We start from the raw sequence: 13,786 nt of genomic DNA on the forward strand, positions 1-13,786 counted from the left end.
CACAGGATCAGTTGTTTCGTGCACACCTCGGGTGGTGCTGGGCTCTGGGTGCTCGCACACGAGTCTGCTTTTTAGGACCCTTGCTATTAACTCTGCGGTACTCTCTGCCCCTCAGCAGGAGGCAGGGCCACGTTATACTCATTAGGTAGCTTAGCAGGCATCTCGTGGGATCAAAGTAAGCACATCCCAGTATCCTCTCTGGACAATGGCAATGCAAAAAAAAAAACAAAAAAAAAAACAAAGGGAAGGAGCCTGAGGAAGGCCTCCTTAGACGGAGTCACTGTGAATCGCCACAGGAGGCGGCATATAGCTCTCCCCCAATTTATTTAGCTGTGAAATACTTTTCCCAGGAATGTTTTAGGAAATGCTTAGTCTACCTGTCAGCGCAGCCTGACCCACCCCCGCAGCACAGAGCGTGGCCTGTCCCCCATGACGAGGACAGGCAGCAGGCCCCGGTGAGTCATAGCTCACTGACTTCTGTCATCAAGCGAGCTAGGACACAGATGAAGTGGCTTAGAGCCTGGGAAACAAATGGGGAATGCTCCAATAAATATTCACAACTGAACATCAGGTGACATTTTAATTTATTGCTTTACAGACACCACTAAGTTATACTATTTTTTTTTTTTTTTGGTCTCATTTGGGTTGGACACAAATATACTTAGAGACATGGTGAGAGGGAAAACATCAGACATTTCATTGGCTACTACAGTATAATACTTCTGCGCCTCTCCCCAGCTCATCACCCCCAGAGGTATTTATTGCCAGATGCTACTACAAAAACCCAGTGCATTTACTGGAAATAATGCCTAGCTACAATTCTTTTTTAAAATTATTAACTGAGAGGAAGGGAGACAGATACAGACTCCCTGCATGCGCCCAGACGAGGATCCACCTGGCAAGACCAGTAGGGGGCAGTGCTCTACCCTCTGGGGCTGTGTCCATTGCTCAGCAATCCAGCAATTGTTTTTTACCAGCCCAACTCGCTGGAGCCAATCGAGCCATGGTTGCAGTAGGAGAAGAGGAAGAGAGAGAGAGAGAGAGACTGAGGGGGAAAGGTAGAAAAGCAGATGATCACTTCCCGTGTGCCCTGACTGGGAATTGAACCTGGGACACCCACATGCCAGGCAGACACTCTACCATTAAGCCAACCAGCCAGGGCCAACAATTTATTTTTTTTGTTTTAAACCCACTCAAGCTCTGCTAGGAATTTATGGCAGGAAAATAAGGGACTGAGGGTATGAGTGAGACAGACGTGGCAACTTTAAGTTTGAGTTTCTCTGCTCAAAAAAAAAAAGCACCCAGTTTCTCTCATAATAAAAAAAAGTGACAGTGACTCCACTCCCCCTGTGGGACAGACTGAGACCTTGTTTATGCTCTGCTCAAAATGCCAGGTGCACAGTGACTGCATGAATGTTGAAAAGCAGCGTGTCATTTTAGTCATCACCTGGCGGAAGTATTACATTGTACGGACTATTTTCCAAAGCGTGTTCCTAAGAACCCTGGTCCTATAAGGCGCTTGCAAAAAGACTTTGGGATCAAAAAGATTAAGAAAATGTTATAGACTATTACCTGCTTCCTGGAAATTCACAATGTACATTATCACATGGAAGGTTCTAGAAGTCCATTAAAATGAAATGTTTAATCGTGTTTTAACCCAGAGTTTCCTAGATCAATCTGACCTTGGAATCTCTCGCTCTTTTTGGGGAGTTTTTTGGGGGGAGGGTTGTTGGGGGAGTTAACACATTTCAAAGAACATATTTTTGAAATGTTCCTCTATGGCTTTAACACATTCTTCGCAGAAACAAAAAGCCCAGAAAACTTAAGAACTCCAACGATTGTTGTGTTGGTCAGAGATGAAGAGGGCGGGGCGATAAAATCCAAGCCCTCCATTATAATTGCACCCAGTGCGCTCGCCACGACCCCAGCTACCTGAGAAGGGGCAGCAGTGTATTTCCCACGACCTCCTCCTTAATGGTGTCAGTGTGAGGTGTGCTGACTACAAACACTGAACACAGCCAAATGGGGCCCATATTTCATGTACAAAGGCCAGATGTCTGTAGTCTTTTCTTCTTCTGTAACAGTTAAATCATTAAACAACCATTGTTTCTTATCACATGACTACAAGATTTCTAAATAAACTTGACAGCCCTTTGTTTCTAATAAAAAAAGGGAATGAGAAAACAAAGCTACTAATTATTTTCAGCAAGAATGACACAGACCAAGAAATCATAATAGAAAACCTTTCGGCTGCATGTGCCAAGTAATTTCAAAGTATCAGAGCAATGATGGAGAAAGGTGGAAATCAGTGAGCTTACTGGAATGATGTAAACATTCCATCTATTTGCATCATATGTAACTATTTTTATTCTTGCTTCCAAGGACTTTTACATGATATTTTGAAACAGAAGACTGGTTAAAACCAAACCCTCCTGTTGCGGGCCTTGGCAAACAGGTATCGGTGTCCTGCAGGGATAGGCACAGCAGTCACACTTCGACTGCAATTCTTGCGAATCGGTACTGCAGAGAGGCAGGTGGCCTCAGTAACACGAGGCCCCTCTCCGCTGCTGGCTGGCTGGACAGCATATTCAGCAAGCCTGTCAAACTAACAAACCCCAGGGCTTCTCCAGAGCCGACAGCCATGGAAAAATCTCCCTGGGTGACAAAGCCCAGGAGAACTCTGGAGCAGTGAGAAGTCACATCGGGGAGCGGGCCGGACCACAAGCCCAGGGTCAGAGCCGGCCGCCCCGCTGTCAGGCGCTCGGACACAGCATGATCGTTCTGCCTCTTCTCTGTTTTCTTCTTCTCTTTCTGTTTCCGGATCTTGCTCTTGAATGGGTCGCGGTGCTTGGCTTCCTGGGGCCCACAGTAGAGCGGATCCCGACTGAGCTGGAGGAAGTCCTCCTCGGCTGGGACACAGATCATAGCGTGTGGCTCGGGGCTGCCCTTCCCGAGCAGGGACAGGCTGACCCACACCAGGGCCCTGGGGAAGCGGTCCAACATGGACAGGCAGGCCTCTGGGCTCGGTTCTGGCTGCCCCCTGCCGGGAGCTCGCTGGCCCGCCCTACTGTGCCCAGCACTGGACCCACACCAGGATGACAGCTGCTTCAGTGATGTTCTACTCCTAAATGTTTGAGGATATTTTGTTCAAGGAGAAAATATGCAATTAGAAGATTAGGCATTGCTAAAGTCAATTTCATTTTTTATACTTGATTTTGGAAAGGATCAAAACTCCAATTTTTAAAAAAAATTAAAAATAAACATTAATACATTTTTGTCATCATATTTTACTTTTTATGTGTCTACTATTCTGAGACAGAAAGACTAAAGGTTTCAACAGTTGAAGGCAGAGAAAAATAAGACCAATAGACTCACTGCAATCACAGTGAAAGGATTAAAGAAGAGCTGGTAGTCTGATTAGGAAAGAAACTCTAAGGGAATTATATGAAAAGCAAAAAAGGACATAAAATTTTGAGGTTCCTGTACAGAAAAATAAGTATAAGAGGGATAGCATATTCTAAAAAACCAGAGCACAAAATAAATAAAACGAGAGCACAGAATAAAGGTAACTGTAAGCAGGCCGGCAGCCCGCAGCGCGCCCAGAGCAGACACACTTTGTACAGCGGCCCCGTGATACGGCAATATTGCAATGAATCGGTACCAGCCACAAAGTCAGACCTTTCAGCAGGAATGAGAAAGGATCTAAGTCAGTGATTTAAAGCAAGGAATGCTTGCTCAGGTTCTTCATCACCTAAGATGCAATTCATGAAGGGACTGCTTTATGAGCAAAGACTACATAGGTTAATAAAAGTAAACTGCCCGGCCTGACCTGTGGTGGCGCAGTACATAAAGCGTTGCCTGAAATGCTGAGGTCGCCGGTTCAAACCCTGGGCTTGCCAGTCAGGGCTCGTACAGGAAGGAGCTAGGGCTTCTCCTCTGCCAGGCGCTGTTAGGCTGCCAGGGCACGGGTCTCAGGTTTGAATCTCTGTGCCCAGGGGAGGGAGCACACAGACAGACTTCTCCCCTCCTAGCCCCTGCCCTGGTGGGGCAGGCACAACCCCAGAGCACTTCTCAGCAGAGATCCACTTGGCTCCCTGTGGCCCTGCCTTGCCCTCCTGGCCAAGCCCGGCAGCCCCTCAGGCCCCAGAGGTGGGGCTACTACGAGTTCATGATTCCCACTCCTACCCCCACCCCTTTCTCTCTCCCCTCTCTCTAAAAAATTAATAAATAACAAAAACTTTTTTTAAAACTTTGTTGTTGTTTTTTAAAAATAAAAACTGGCCCTGGCCAGTTGGCTCAATGGTAGAGCGTCCACCCGGTGTGTGGATGTCCTGGATTTGATTCCTGGTCAGGGCACACAGGAGAAGCAACCATTTGCTTCTCCACTCCTCCCCCTCCCCCTTTTCTTTCTCTTCTCCTCCTGCAGTCATGGCTTGTTGGTTTGAGCACATTGACCCTGGGTGCTAAGAATTGGCTCCATGAAGCCTCCACCTCAGGTGTGAAAAACAGCTCCATTGTGAAGATGGCCCCAGATGGGCAGAGCATCGGCCCCAGATGGGGCTTGGAGTCTGTCTATCTCCTCTCCTCTTGTTTGGAAAATGAAAAGAAAACAAAGAAAGCAAAAAGTGCCTTGGTTTAGGGTCTGGTGATGACAATATTTCGAGTCCAAAATTTCACCTGGGCTTTCATTAAGGAACAATGATAACTTTTACATCCTTGTGCCTCATCAGTATTACAGGAGGCAATCCAAAACATATCTGGAAGTCGTGTGCACTCACCTAACGACGCAGAGGAGACTGCCAGTGGCATCCTGGCCTGACACCCGCTCAGTCCCTGCCTGGGCTGGACACTCCGTGTCCATCAGTGCTTCAAGCTCACTGGAGTCTCGCAGGGATGTGCCCACTGGGTCAGACACCTGGCGAGTGCTCTCAGGCGTGGGAGCACAAGGCACCTCAGCTCCTCTCGGGGTGGAAGCTGCAGAGCCCTCCTGGGCCTGGACCCTGGATTCCCAGTCTCGGGTTAACTGCTCCCAGGGGTACCGGAAAGGTGCCAGACTGCCCAGCTTCACATAGTTGGGCCGTTTTGCCGGAGGGCGTCTAATGTAAACCAAAGAGAGACAATGTTGAATAATTTCGGATTGAACAACTAAAATAATTGTGGTCATTGTATCATATCTCTATTTTAGAAAACAAACATACAGAAGGAAGTTCTCTAAGAAATATAATAAAGAATACCAGGCTCTACTGGCCAAGCTTTGGCTTCCTTCGGTTTTTATTTTCATAGATAATGCATCCACAAAGTAGCCCCGTGTGGCCACTGCACAACTCCAGGGAGTGTCCTTCCCAGAGGACTGAAAGTAAAGGTGTCCCCAGAGTTGTGCAATGATGTCTATGCACATTTACAGGGTTCTCAGTTCAAAAAGGTGTGATGATGAATTTTTTCACTGTAACGCTGGTGGCCGAGGCCAGGCAGGTTCACACTGAATTCAGGCAGACGGTGGAGGAACTGCGGAGGAGCCGGAAAGCATCGGGTCACTACCCATTTATTGGAGGCTCGCAGAGACAGGTGAGCGAATAAACAAAGGGAAACTGCCCCTCATGGTGGCGGCCGAGGGAATCAGGGAACCGCACCTTACAGTGGCCAGAGAGCGATCTGGGGAATCACCACCAAGGAAAAGCACCCACAGCTTTTCATAGAGACACACACATGGCGCTCCCACGTGCTCAGGCACTAATCGTGTAAAGTGCTTGCCACGGGGAAACCAGCGAGGAAGCCTAAGAGCTGTCTTCCCCACACTCACTTTTTTTTTTTTTTTTTTTTTTTTTGTATTTTTCCGAAGCTGGAACCGGGAGAGACAGTCAGACAGACTCCCGCATGCACCCGACCAGGATCCACCAGGCACGCCCACTAGGGGGCGACGATCTGCCCACCAGGGGGCGATGCTCTGCCCCTCCGGGGCGTCGCTCTGTCGCAACCAGAGCCACTCTAGCGCCTGGGGCAGAGGCCAAGGAGCCATCCCCAGCGCCTGGGCCATCTTTGCTCCAATGGAGCCTTGGCTGCGGGAGCGGAAGAGAGAGACAGAGAGGAAGGAGAGGGGGAGGGGTGGAGGGCAGATGGGCGCTTCTCCTGTGTGCCCTGGCCGGGAATCGAATCCGGGACCCCTGCACGCCAGGCCGACGCTCTACCACTGAGCCAACCGGCCAGGGCCCCCACACTCACTCTTGACCTCTAGTGATGACCCAGCTGCCCTCCACAAGGACAGTATCATCATCCGTTTCTCCTGTAGCCTCTGGAGACATTTTATGCATGCAGAAGCATTTTTACCTAATGGTGGCACACCAGATACAGTCCTTTTGCCTAACTTTTCTTACTGAACAAAGTATCTTGATCATTCATATCAGTACATCAAGAGACCCCTGTTCTGCTGTAACAGGCTGCCTGTCTCCTGCTTGTGAGACAGTCCTCACTGCAGCACAGTTTGTTTTCAAGCTGTGGCTTCTACGAGCAGCGCTGCAATGTATGACCCGAACTCACTGCACAAGCACCACTGTATCCACGGGGTAAATCCCTGAAGTGGAGGGGCTGAGGCAGAGTATTATTAGCACTGGTCATTTTGACAGGTATTTCCAAGTTGTCCTCTGCAAGGGTGATACCAATTGACCTTTCGGCGATGTCTGAGGGAGAGCTGAGCAGTACCACGAGCTGGTGAGAACCAGGTCTGCTCTGGCCCGCACTGACCCCGGGACGTAGGGAGCAGCCTGGCTGCTGGCCGGCCGGGCTGGGGACTTTCGGGGAGTCCCAGACTGTGTCCTCACACGATGGTCTCTCCTGGGACAGGCCCGGCACTCCTCCCCATCTACTGCTCACTATGTGCTGTGCCCTAGGACCCAGGCACGTTCCAACATCCCAAGAAGGGCAGCTGGTGAAAACCACGCTCAGCGTCCTTGTCTCACTCGGAGACCTTCACCACACTGAAGAATCTCCAACTTCACTACTTGCAAACGTGGGGAAAACAGCGTGGTCGCTGATCATGCAAAGTGCTTGCAGCCCGGAAACCAGCTGAGGTCATGTAGGAGTCTGTCTCACTAGCTCCCCTACACACACACACACACCCCGTATCAAGTACTTACCGTGTGCATCTTTTTTTAATCTAAACCAGAACCCTTACTTAGAGGATTCTGCCAAAGATCTGTGCATTGCCCTACAGCTCCTCTCCCTCTCGCGGGCCTGGGCCTCGGCCTGGGCAGGTGTCCTGCTGCCCTCAGACCAGTCTTCTCCTTCCTCTTCCAGGACCCCAGCTCCCCGGAAGCACATGCCACCAGATAAAACCACTGGCTCTCCCCTTCCAGCCAGGTCCTCCTGGCCGCACCGCCTTCCCCTGCATCACGACTCCTGGCATTCTCAGTGGCTTCAGTGCCTGTAGACACCATCCCCCTAACCCTGGCCTCTCGGAAACGTGGGTCCCCATTTCACATCTTTCACTTCAACACATCCCAACCACGCACCCCTGGTCACACCTTCACTCCGGTCACTGCAAATCCTGGCTCCACCGTAAAATCTCAATTTGAAGTATCTTTCACTTGGAGGGACGCCCCATTTCCCAGCCCACTTACCTGTCCTCTGCTACATGTCCCCAACCTCAGGACCCTCCTCTCTGTTTCCTCTACCACGTCCTCACTGCACACGGCCGTCCTCACATCTCTCTCCTACTAAGCTCAGATTCCAGGTTCCCATGAGTCCCTCCCTCAATTATACCCTCAACTCCCCCATCTGAAAGCCTATCTTGGTAACTGCCAACTCCCCCCACCCCATGCCAGCTGGGGAAGAACACACAATAGTCCTGAACAGTCTTACTATCACATAAACACCAAACTCAAGTGGACTCACATTTCTTACAAATCTCTTACATTTCTCCACTCAATTCTATATACTCCACTCTCCCAGAAAACTGTTCACAGGGACCCCCTCTCCTCAAATCTCTGACTGCCTCTCCCCTCTTCTTATTTATAGCTTATAACCTCACCTCATCACCTCACCAGAGTCTAACCTATCTCCATATGTGCTCACATTTCAGAGTAAGTCTTCCAGCCTATGAAAATGAGAGAACTAAGCCTGGACCTATGGAATGCTCTACTTTGAAATGCATCAAAAATAGGGTGGATCGTTGGGTAGACTGAGGCATGAACAGCAAAACACTGAGCCCTGGATGCCACTTGTACCCCCACTCTAGGACCTTGCTCATGCAATTTTAGCCTCCCTCTCCTCTCCTGGGTCCCTCCCACCAGCCAGAAAACATCCACTGCCATCAAGAATATAAGCCCATTGCACAGTAAAAGAAACCATCAATAAAATGAAAAGGTATATCATTTGCAAACAATATACCCAATAAGGGGTTAATATCTAAAATATATAAAGAATTCATAAAACTCAACATCAATAAAATAAACAATACAATTAAAAAATTGGCAGAGGACCTAAATAGACACTTCTCCAAAGAAAACAAACAGATGGCCAATAGACACATGAAAAGATGCATCACATCACTAACCATCAGAGACATGCAAATCAAAACCAGCAGATATCACTTTGCACCTACAAGAGTGGCTATTATCACAATGACAACAAACAACAAGTGCTGGTGAGGATGTGGAGGAAATGAAACCCTCCTGCACTCTTGGCGGGATTGCAAACTGGTACAGCCACCAACTGCTGCACCAACTGCTGCACCAACTGCTGGTGGCAAAGAGTATGGAGGTTCCTCGAAAATTAAAACCAGAACAACCTTTATGACCCAGCGATTCCACTTCTGGATCTACCTGAAGGAAACAAAAACACTGATTCAAAAGAATATAGGCTCCCCTATGTTCACTGCAGCATTACTTACAATAGTCAAGTTATGCAAACAACCCAAGTGTCCATCAATAGGAGAGTGAATAAAGAAGATATAGTATACACAATGGAATATTACTCGGCCATAAAAAATGAAATCTCAGCATTTGTGGCAACATGGATAAACCTGAAAGGTATTATTATACTAAATGAAACAACTCATAGAAGGACAAGAGTTCACTTATATGTGGAATCTAAAAACAAGTAAACAAGCCTGACCAGGCGGTGGCGCAGTGGATAGAGCGTTGGACTGGGATGCGGAGGACCCAGGTTCAAGACCCGAGGTCACCAGCTTGAGTGCAGGCTCATCTAGTTTGAGCAAAGCTCACCAGCTTGGACCCAGGTCACTAGCTTGAGCAAGGGATTACTCAGTCTGCTGTAGCCCCATGGTCAAGGCACATATGAGAAAGCAATCAATGAACAACTAAAGTGCCACAACAAAAAACTGATAATTGATGCTTCTCATCTGTCTGCATGTCCCTGTCTATCCCTCTCTTTGACTCTCACTCTGTCTCTGTAAAAAATAAAATAAATAAATAAAGTACTCTTTAAAAACAAGTAAACAAAACAGAACAGAAACAGACTCACAGATACAGAGAACAAACTGATAGTTGACAGAAGAAAGGGGGAAGAGGGCAGGGGGAAAAAGATGAAGGGAAATAAGAGACGTGAACTTCCATTTATAAAGTAAGTCATGGGATATAATGTACAGCACAGGGAATACAGTCACTAATATGGTAATAACTCTATACGGTGATCAATGGTTACTAGACTTGCTGCAGTGATCACTTTGTTAGGTATATAAATGTTGTACACCTGAAACTGATATTGTAAGTTAATATTTTAATTAAGAAAATATAAAAGCTCAATGAGGACAGGAACAGACTTTGCCTGCCTCCTCCTGCAGTAGCCCCAAGTGCTTAGAAAGGTGTTGGACACACACAGGCTCTAAATGGGTATGTGCTAAATGAGTGAATAAATCAGACAAATATGTAAAGATGCATATGAATGTTTCTTCACAGAAGCAAAAAAACAGAAGTTACTAAAGAGCCACTGATAAATTGTAGTACATCCATACTGGAGTCCTAAGCAGCCATTCAGTTATATTTTGAGCAAGAGTTGGCTAATTCTGACTTCTGGGCAAAACCTGGCCCATGGTCTGCTGAGAGAATAAATTTTACATTTTTTAAATGACTGAAAATAAATGAATAATACTTTATGACACATGAAGTTTATATAAAATTCAAATTTGAGTGTCCATAAAGGGCCATGCTCATCTTGGGCTCAAGTCAGTGACCTTGGGCTTCAAGCCAGTGACCATGAGGCCATGTCTATGATCCCACGCTCAAGCCAGTGACCTTGGGCTCAAGCCAGCGACCATGAGGTCATGTCTATGATCCCACGCTCAAGCCAGTGACCCTGCGCTCAAGCTGGTGAGCCCGTGCTCAAGCCGGCAACGTCAGGGGTTTGCAACCTGGGTCCTCTGCGTCCCAGTCAGGCTCATTTATGTATTTTCTATGGTTGCTTCTGCACCACAATGGCAGAGCTGAGCAGGCACCAAGGAAGCCAAAGGGCCCACAAAGCCAAAAATACTTAGTATCCAGAACTTTACAGAAAGAGTTCACTGATATTTGGTTTAGAGTCATACTTAGTGATGTGGGAAAACTATCCACTATATAGCATTCATTGAAAAGGGCATGTTTCAAAATAATTTATATGCTATTCTTTTAATTAGTATTAATTAGAAAATTAGTGCCCTGGCTATCTACCTCAGTTGGTTAGAGCACTTTATCAACCAGCACTGGTCAGCTAGAAATTTCGTGCCAGTTCATGAAAGAATTAACCACCCTAATGTTGTATGAAGATTACAGACCCTATGATTACACACTCCATAATCTTCACAGAACATCAGGGTAGTTAACTCTTTCATGGACCGGTACCAAATTTCTGGAGAACTGGCTCTGGTCCGTGGATCAGCAGTTGAAAACCACTGGGTTAGAGCATGTTCCTGATACATCAGGGTTGCAGGTTCGATCCCCAGTCGGGGCACATATAAGAATACATAAATGAATGAAACAACAAATTGATGTTTCTCTCTCTCTCTTCCCTGTCTTCTAAAATCAACTCATAAATAAAAATTATAAAAAACTTTTATCTATGAAAAGTTTGTATGCATAAAGAAGTCTCAAGAGTAAGAAATAAGTATTATTATCAATTATTACTTAACAAATACACAGAAGACCCTCAGCTACATATTATAGGAGACCCAAGGACAAATAATGCATGATCACTGTCCTCAAAGAGCTCATAAGCTAGCAATCCAGGAAAATACCCCGTTTATTGACTCAAAATCATTCATTCATCATCCATCATTCAACAGTTTGACAGCCCAGCACTGCCCATCTCTATGGTTGCAGCAGCGAACAGGAAAGCACCATCACGGAGCTCAGTCAAGGAACTACACCAGGGGTCGGGAACATATGGCTCACAAGCCAGATGTGGATCTTTCAATGGCTGCATCTGGCTCGCAGACAAATCTTTAATAAAAAAAAATAATAACATTAAAAATATAAAACATTCTCATGTATTACAATCCATTCATTTCCTAACACTCATGTTCATGATTGCAGGTGGCTGGAGCCAATCACAGCTGTCCTCTGGGGCAACACCAAATTTTTATTGGATAATGCGTAACGTACATGGGTCATTGTGAGGTCAGGAAGTATACTTCCCTCTTTTAATCAAGTAGTCAGCTAGCTAATTGCAGAAACCCTCTTGACAAAGAAGATGACTAAAAGAAAAAAAGATCAGGAGTATCGTACTTTTCAGCAGGAATGGACAGAGGAATTCGCCTTTGTGGAGAGAGCAGGTTCTATAGTGTATCTAATATGCAATGATAAAATTACATCAATGAAACAGTCAAATATAAAGTGGCACTTCGACACATCATATTACATTTGCATAGAAATATCCAGTGGGGACAGCAGGAAGAAAGCATGTCAAGAGCTACTGTGCAGAGTGCAAGTTAGTCAGCAGCAACTCCGTGATTGGACCCAACAAGGTGACTGGAATTCGGCTAGCTTTGCTGGTGCTTTAGCAATTGTGAAAAATGGAAAGCCATTCACAGATGGGGAGTATGCCAAAACATTCATGCTTGATGTTGCCAATGAACTTTTTGACGACTTTTCAGATAAAGACAAGATAATCAAACGAATAAAAAACATGCCTCTGTCGGCAAGAACTGTTCACGATCATACCATCATGATGGCAAATCAAATTGAGGCAACACAAGTGAAGGACATAAATGCAGCACCATTCTTTTCTCTTGCTTTGGATAAGTCAACAGACATAAGCCATTTATCTCATTTCAGCGTGATTGCAAGGTATACTGTCGGTGACATGCTACGTGAGGAAAGTCTTGCTGTTTTGCCTATGAAAGAGACAACAAGAGGGGAAGATTTATTCAAGTCTTTCACTGAGTTAGCTAAAGAAAAAAAATCTACCAATGGATAAACTTATTTCGGTATGTACTGATGGTGCTCTGTGCATGGTGGGGAAAAACAGAGGATTCGTAGCGCTTCTTCGTGAACATGAAAAGAGACTCATTCTAAATTTTCACTGCATCCTACATCAGGAGGCGCTTTGTGCTCAGATGTGTGGTGAGCAGCTTGGTGAGGTGATGTTGCTGGTCATTCGAGTGGTCAACTTTACTGTTGCCCGAGCTTTAAATGATCGCCAGTTTAAAACACTGCTGGATGAAGTTGGGAATAATTATATTGGTCTTCTTCTGCATAGCAATGTGCACTGGTTGTCAAGAGGGAAGGTGCTCAGCCGTTTTGCGGCTTGTCTGAGCGAAATCAGGACTTTTCTTGAAATGAAAAACGTCAAGCATCCTGAGTTATCTAACACTGAGTGGATCCTGAAGTTCTACTATCTCGTGGACATGACTGAACATCTGAACCAGCTCAATGTGAAAATGCAAGGCATTGGAAACACAGTCTTATCCCTTCAACAAGCAGTGTTTGCATTTGAAAACAAGCTGGAACCCTTCATCGCTGACACTGAAACAGGTCATTTACTACACTTGAAAAACTGGGAGAGTTTAAAGATGCATGCACAGCAAGTGACCCTGCTCAACATCTTGATCTCCAGCAGCTAGCGGGCTTCACATCTAATCTCCTGTAGTCATTCAAAGCACACTTTGGAGAATTTCGTGAGCGCACTCGTCTTTTTAAGTTCATCACTCATCCACACAAGTGTGCAGTGGACAGCACCGACCTGAGTTACATCCCCGGTGTCTCCGTCAGAGATTTTGAGCTACAAGCTGCTGACCTGAAGGCCTCAGACATGTGGATGAATAAGTTCAAGTCACTGAATGAAGATTTGGAAAGACTTGCACGACAGCAAGCAGAGTTGGTGAGCAAACACAAGTGGGGAGAAATAAAAAAACAACCTGTGGACCAGCTGATTGTCAAAACTTGGAACGCGCTTCCCATCACATACCACACACTACAGTGTGTCAGTATTGCTGTACCGACAATGTTTGGCTCTACATATGCATGTGAGCAGTCTTTCTCACATCTAAAGAACGTTAAGACCAACCTACGATCACGTTTAACGGATGGAAGTCTCAACGCCTGCATGAAGCTTAACCTCACCACATATCAACCAGTCTACAAAGCCATCAGCAAAACCATGCAGCACCAGAAGTTGCATTAATGGTAAGAAGTACTTTATTCATCATTGGTTAGCAATAGCAATAACAACGTTATTAAAAATAATTCAGAGACTTATTGTACTTTAAAAGTGTTGGCCTTACATAAAATGTACACATTTACTTGTATTTAGTGTTAAACATATTGTATGGCTCTCACGGAATTACATTTTAAAATATGTG

The 13,786-nt window shown here is 46.0% G+C and overlaps 1 protein-coding gene across 2 annotated transcripts in view; it reads right to left on the reverse strand.

Annotated features, from left to right (window-relative positions):
* Positions 1-610: 610 nt before the first annotated feature.
* The window catches only part of POP1 (POP1 homolog, ribonuclease P/MRP subunit), a 47,131-nt gene continuing 33,955 nt past the window's right edge, over positions 611-13,786 (reverse strand). For both annotated transcript variants that reach the window (XM_066265987.1, XM_066265986.1), the window contains exons 15-16: positions 4,779-5,096; positions 611-3,124 (exon numbers count right to left, since the gene is read on the reverse strand). In XM_066265987.1, coding sequence (XP_066122084.1) covers positions 2,488-3,124; positions 4,779-5,096 — 955 coding nt within the window. In that variant the 3' untranslated portion in view covers positions 611-2,487. The remainder of the gene's footprint in view (positions 3,125-4,778; positions 5,097-13,786) is intronic.

The sequence above is a fragment of the Saccopteryx bilineata genome, chromosome 3 (genome assembly GCF_036850765.1).
Source record: "Saccopteryx bilineata isolate mSacBil1 chromosome 3, mSacBil1_pri_phased_curated, whole genome shotgun sequence".
In the NCBI taxonomy this organism is placed as follows: Eukaryota; Metazoa; Chordata; class Mammalia; order Chiroptera; family Emballonuridae; genus Saccopteryx; species Saccopteryx bilineata.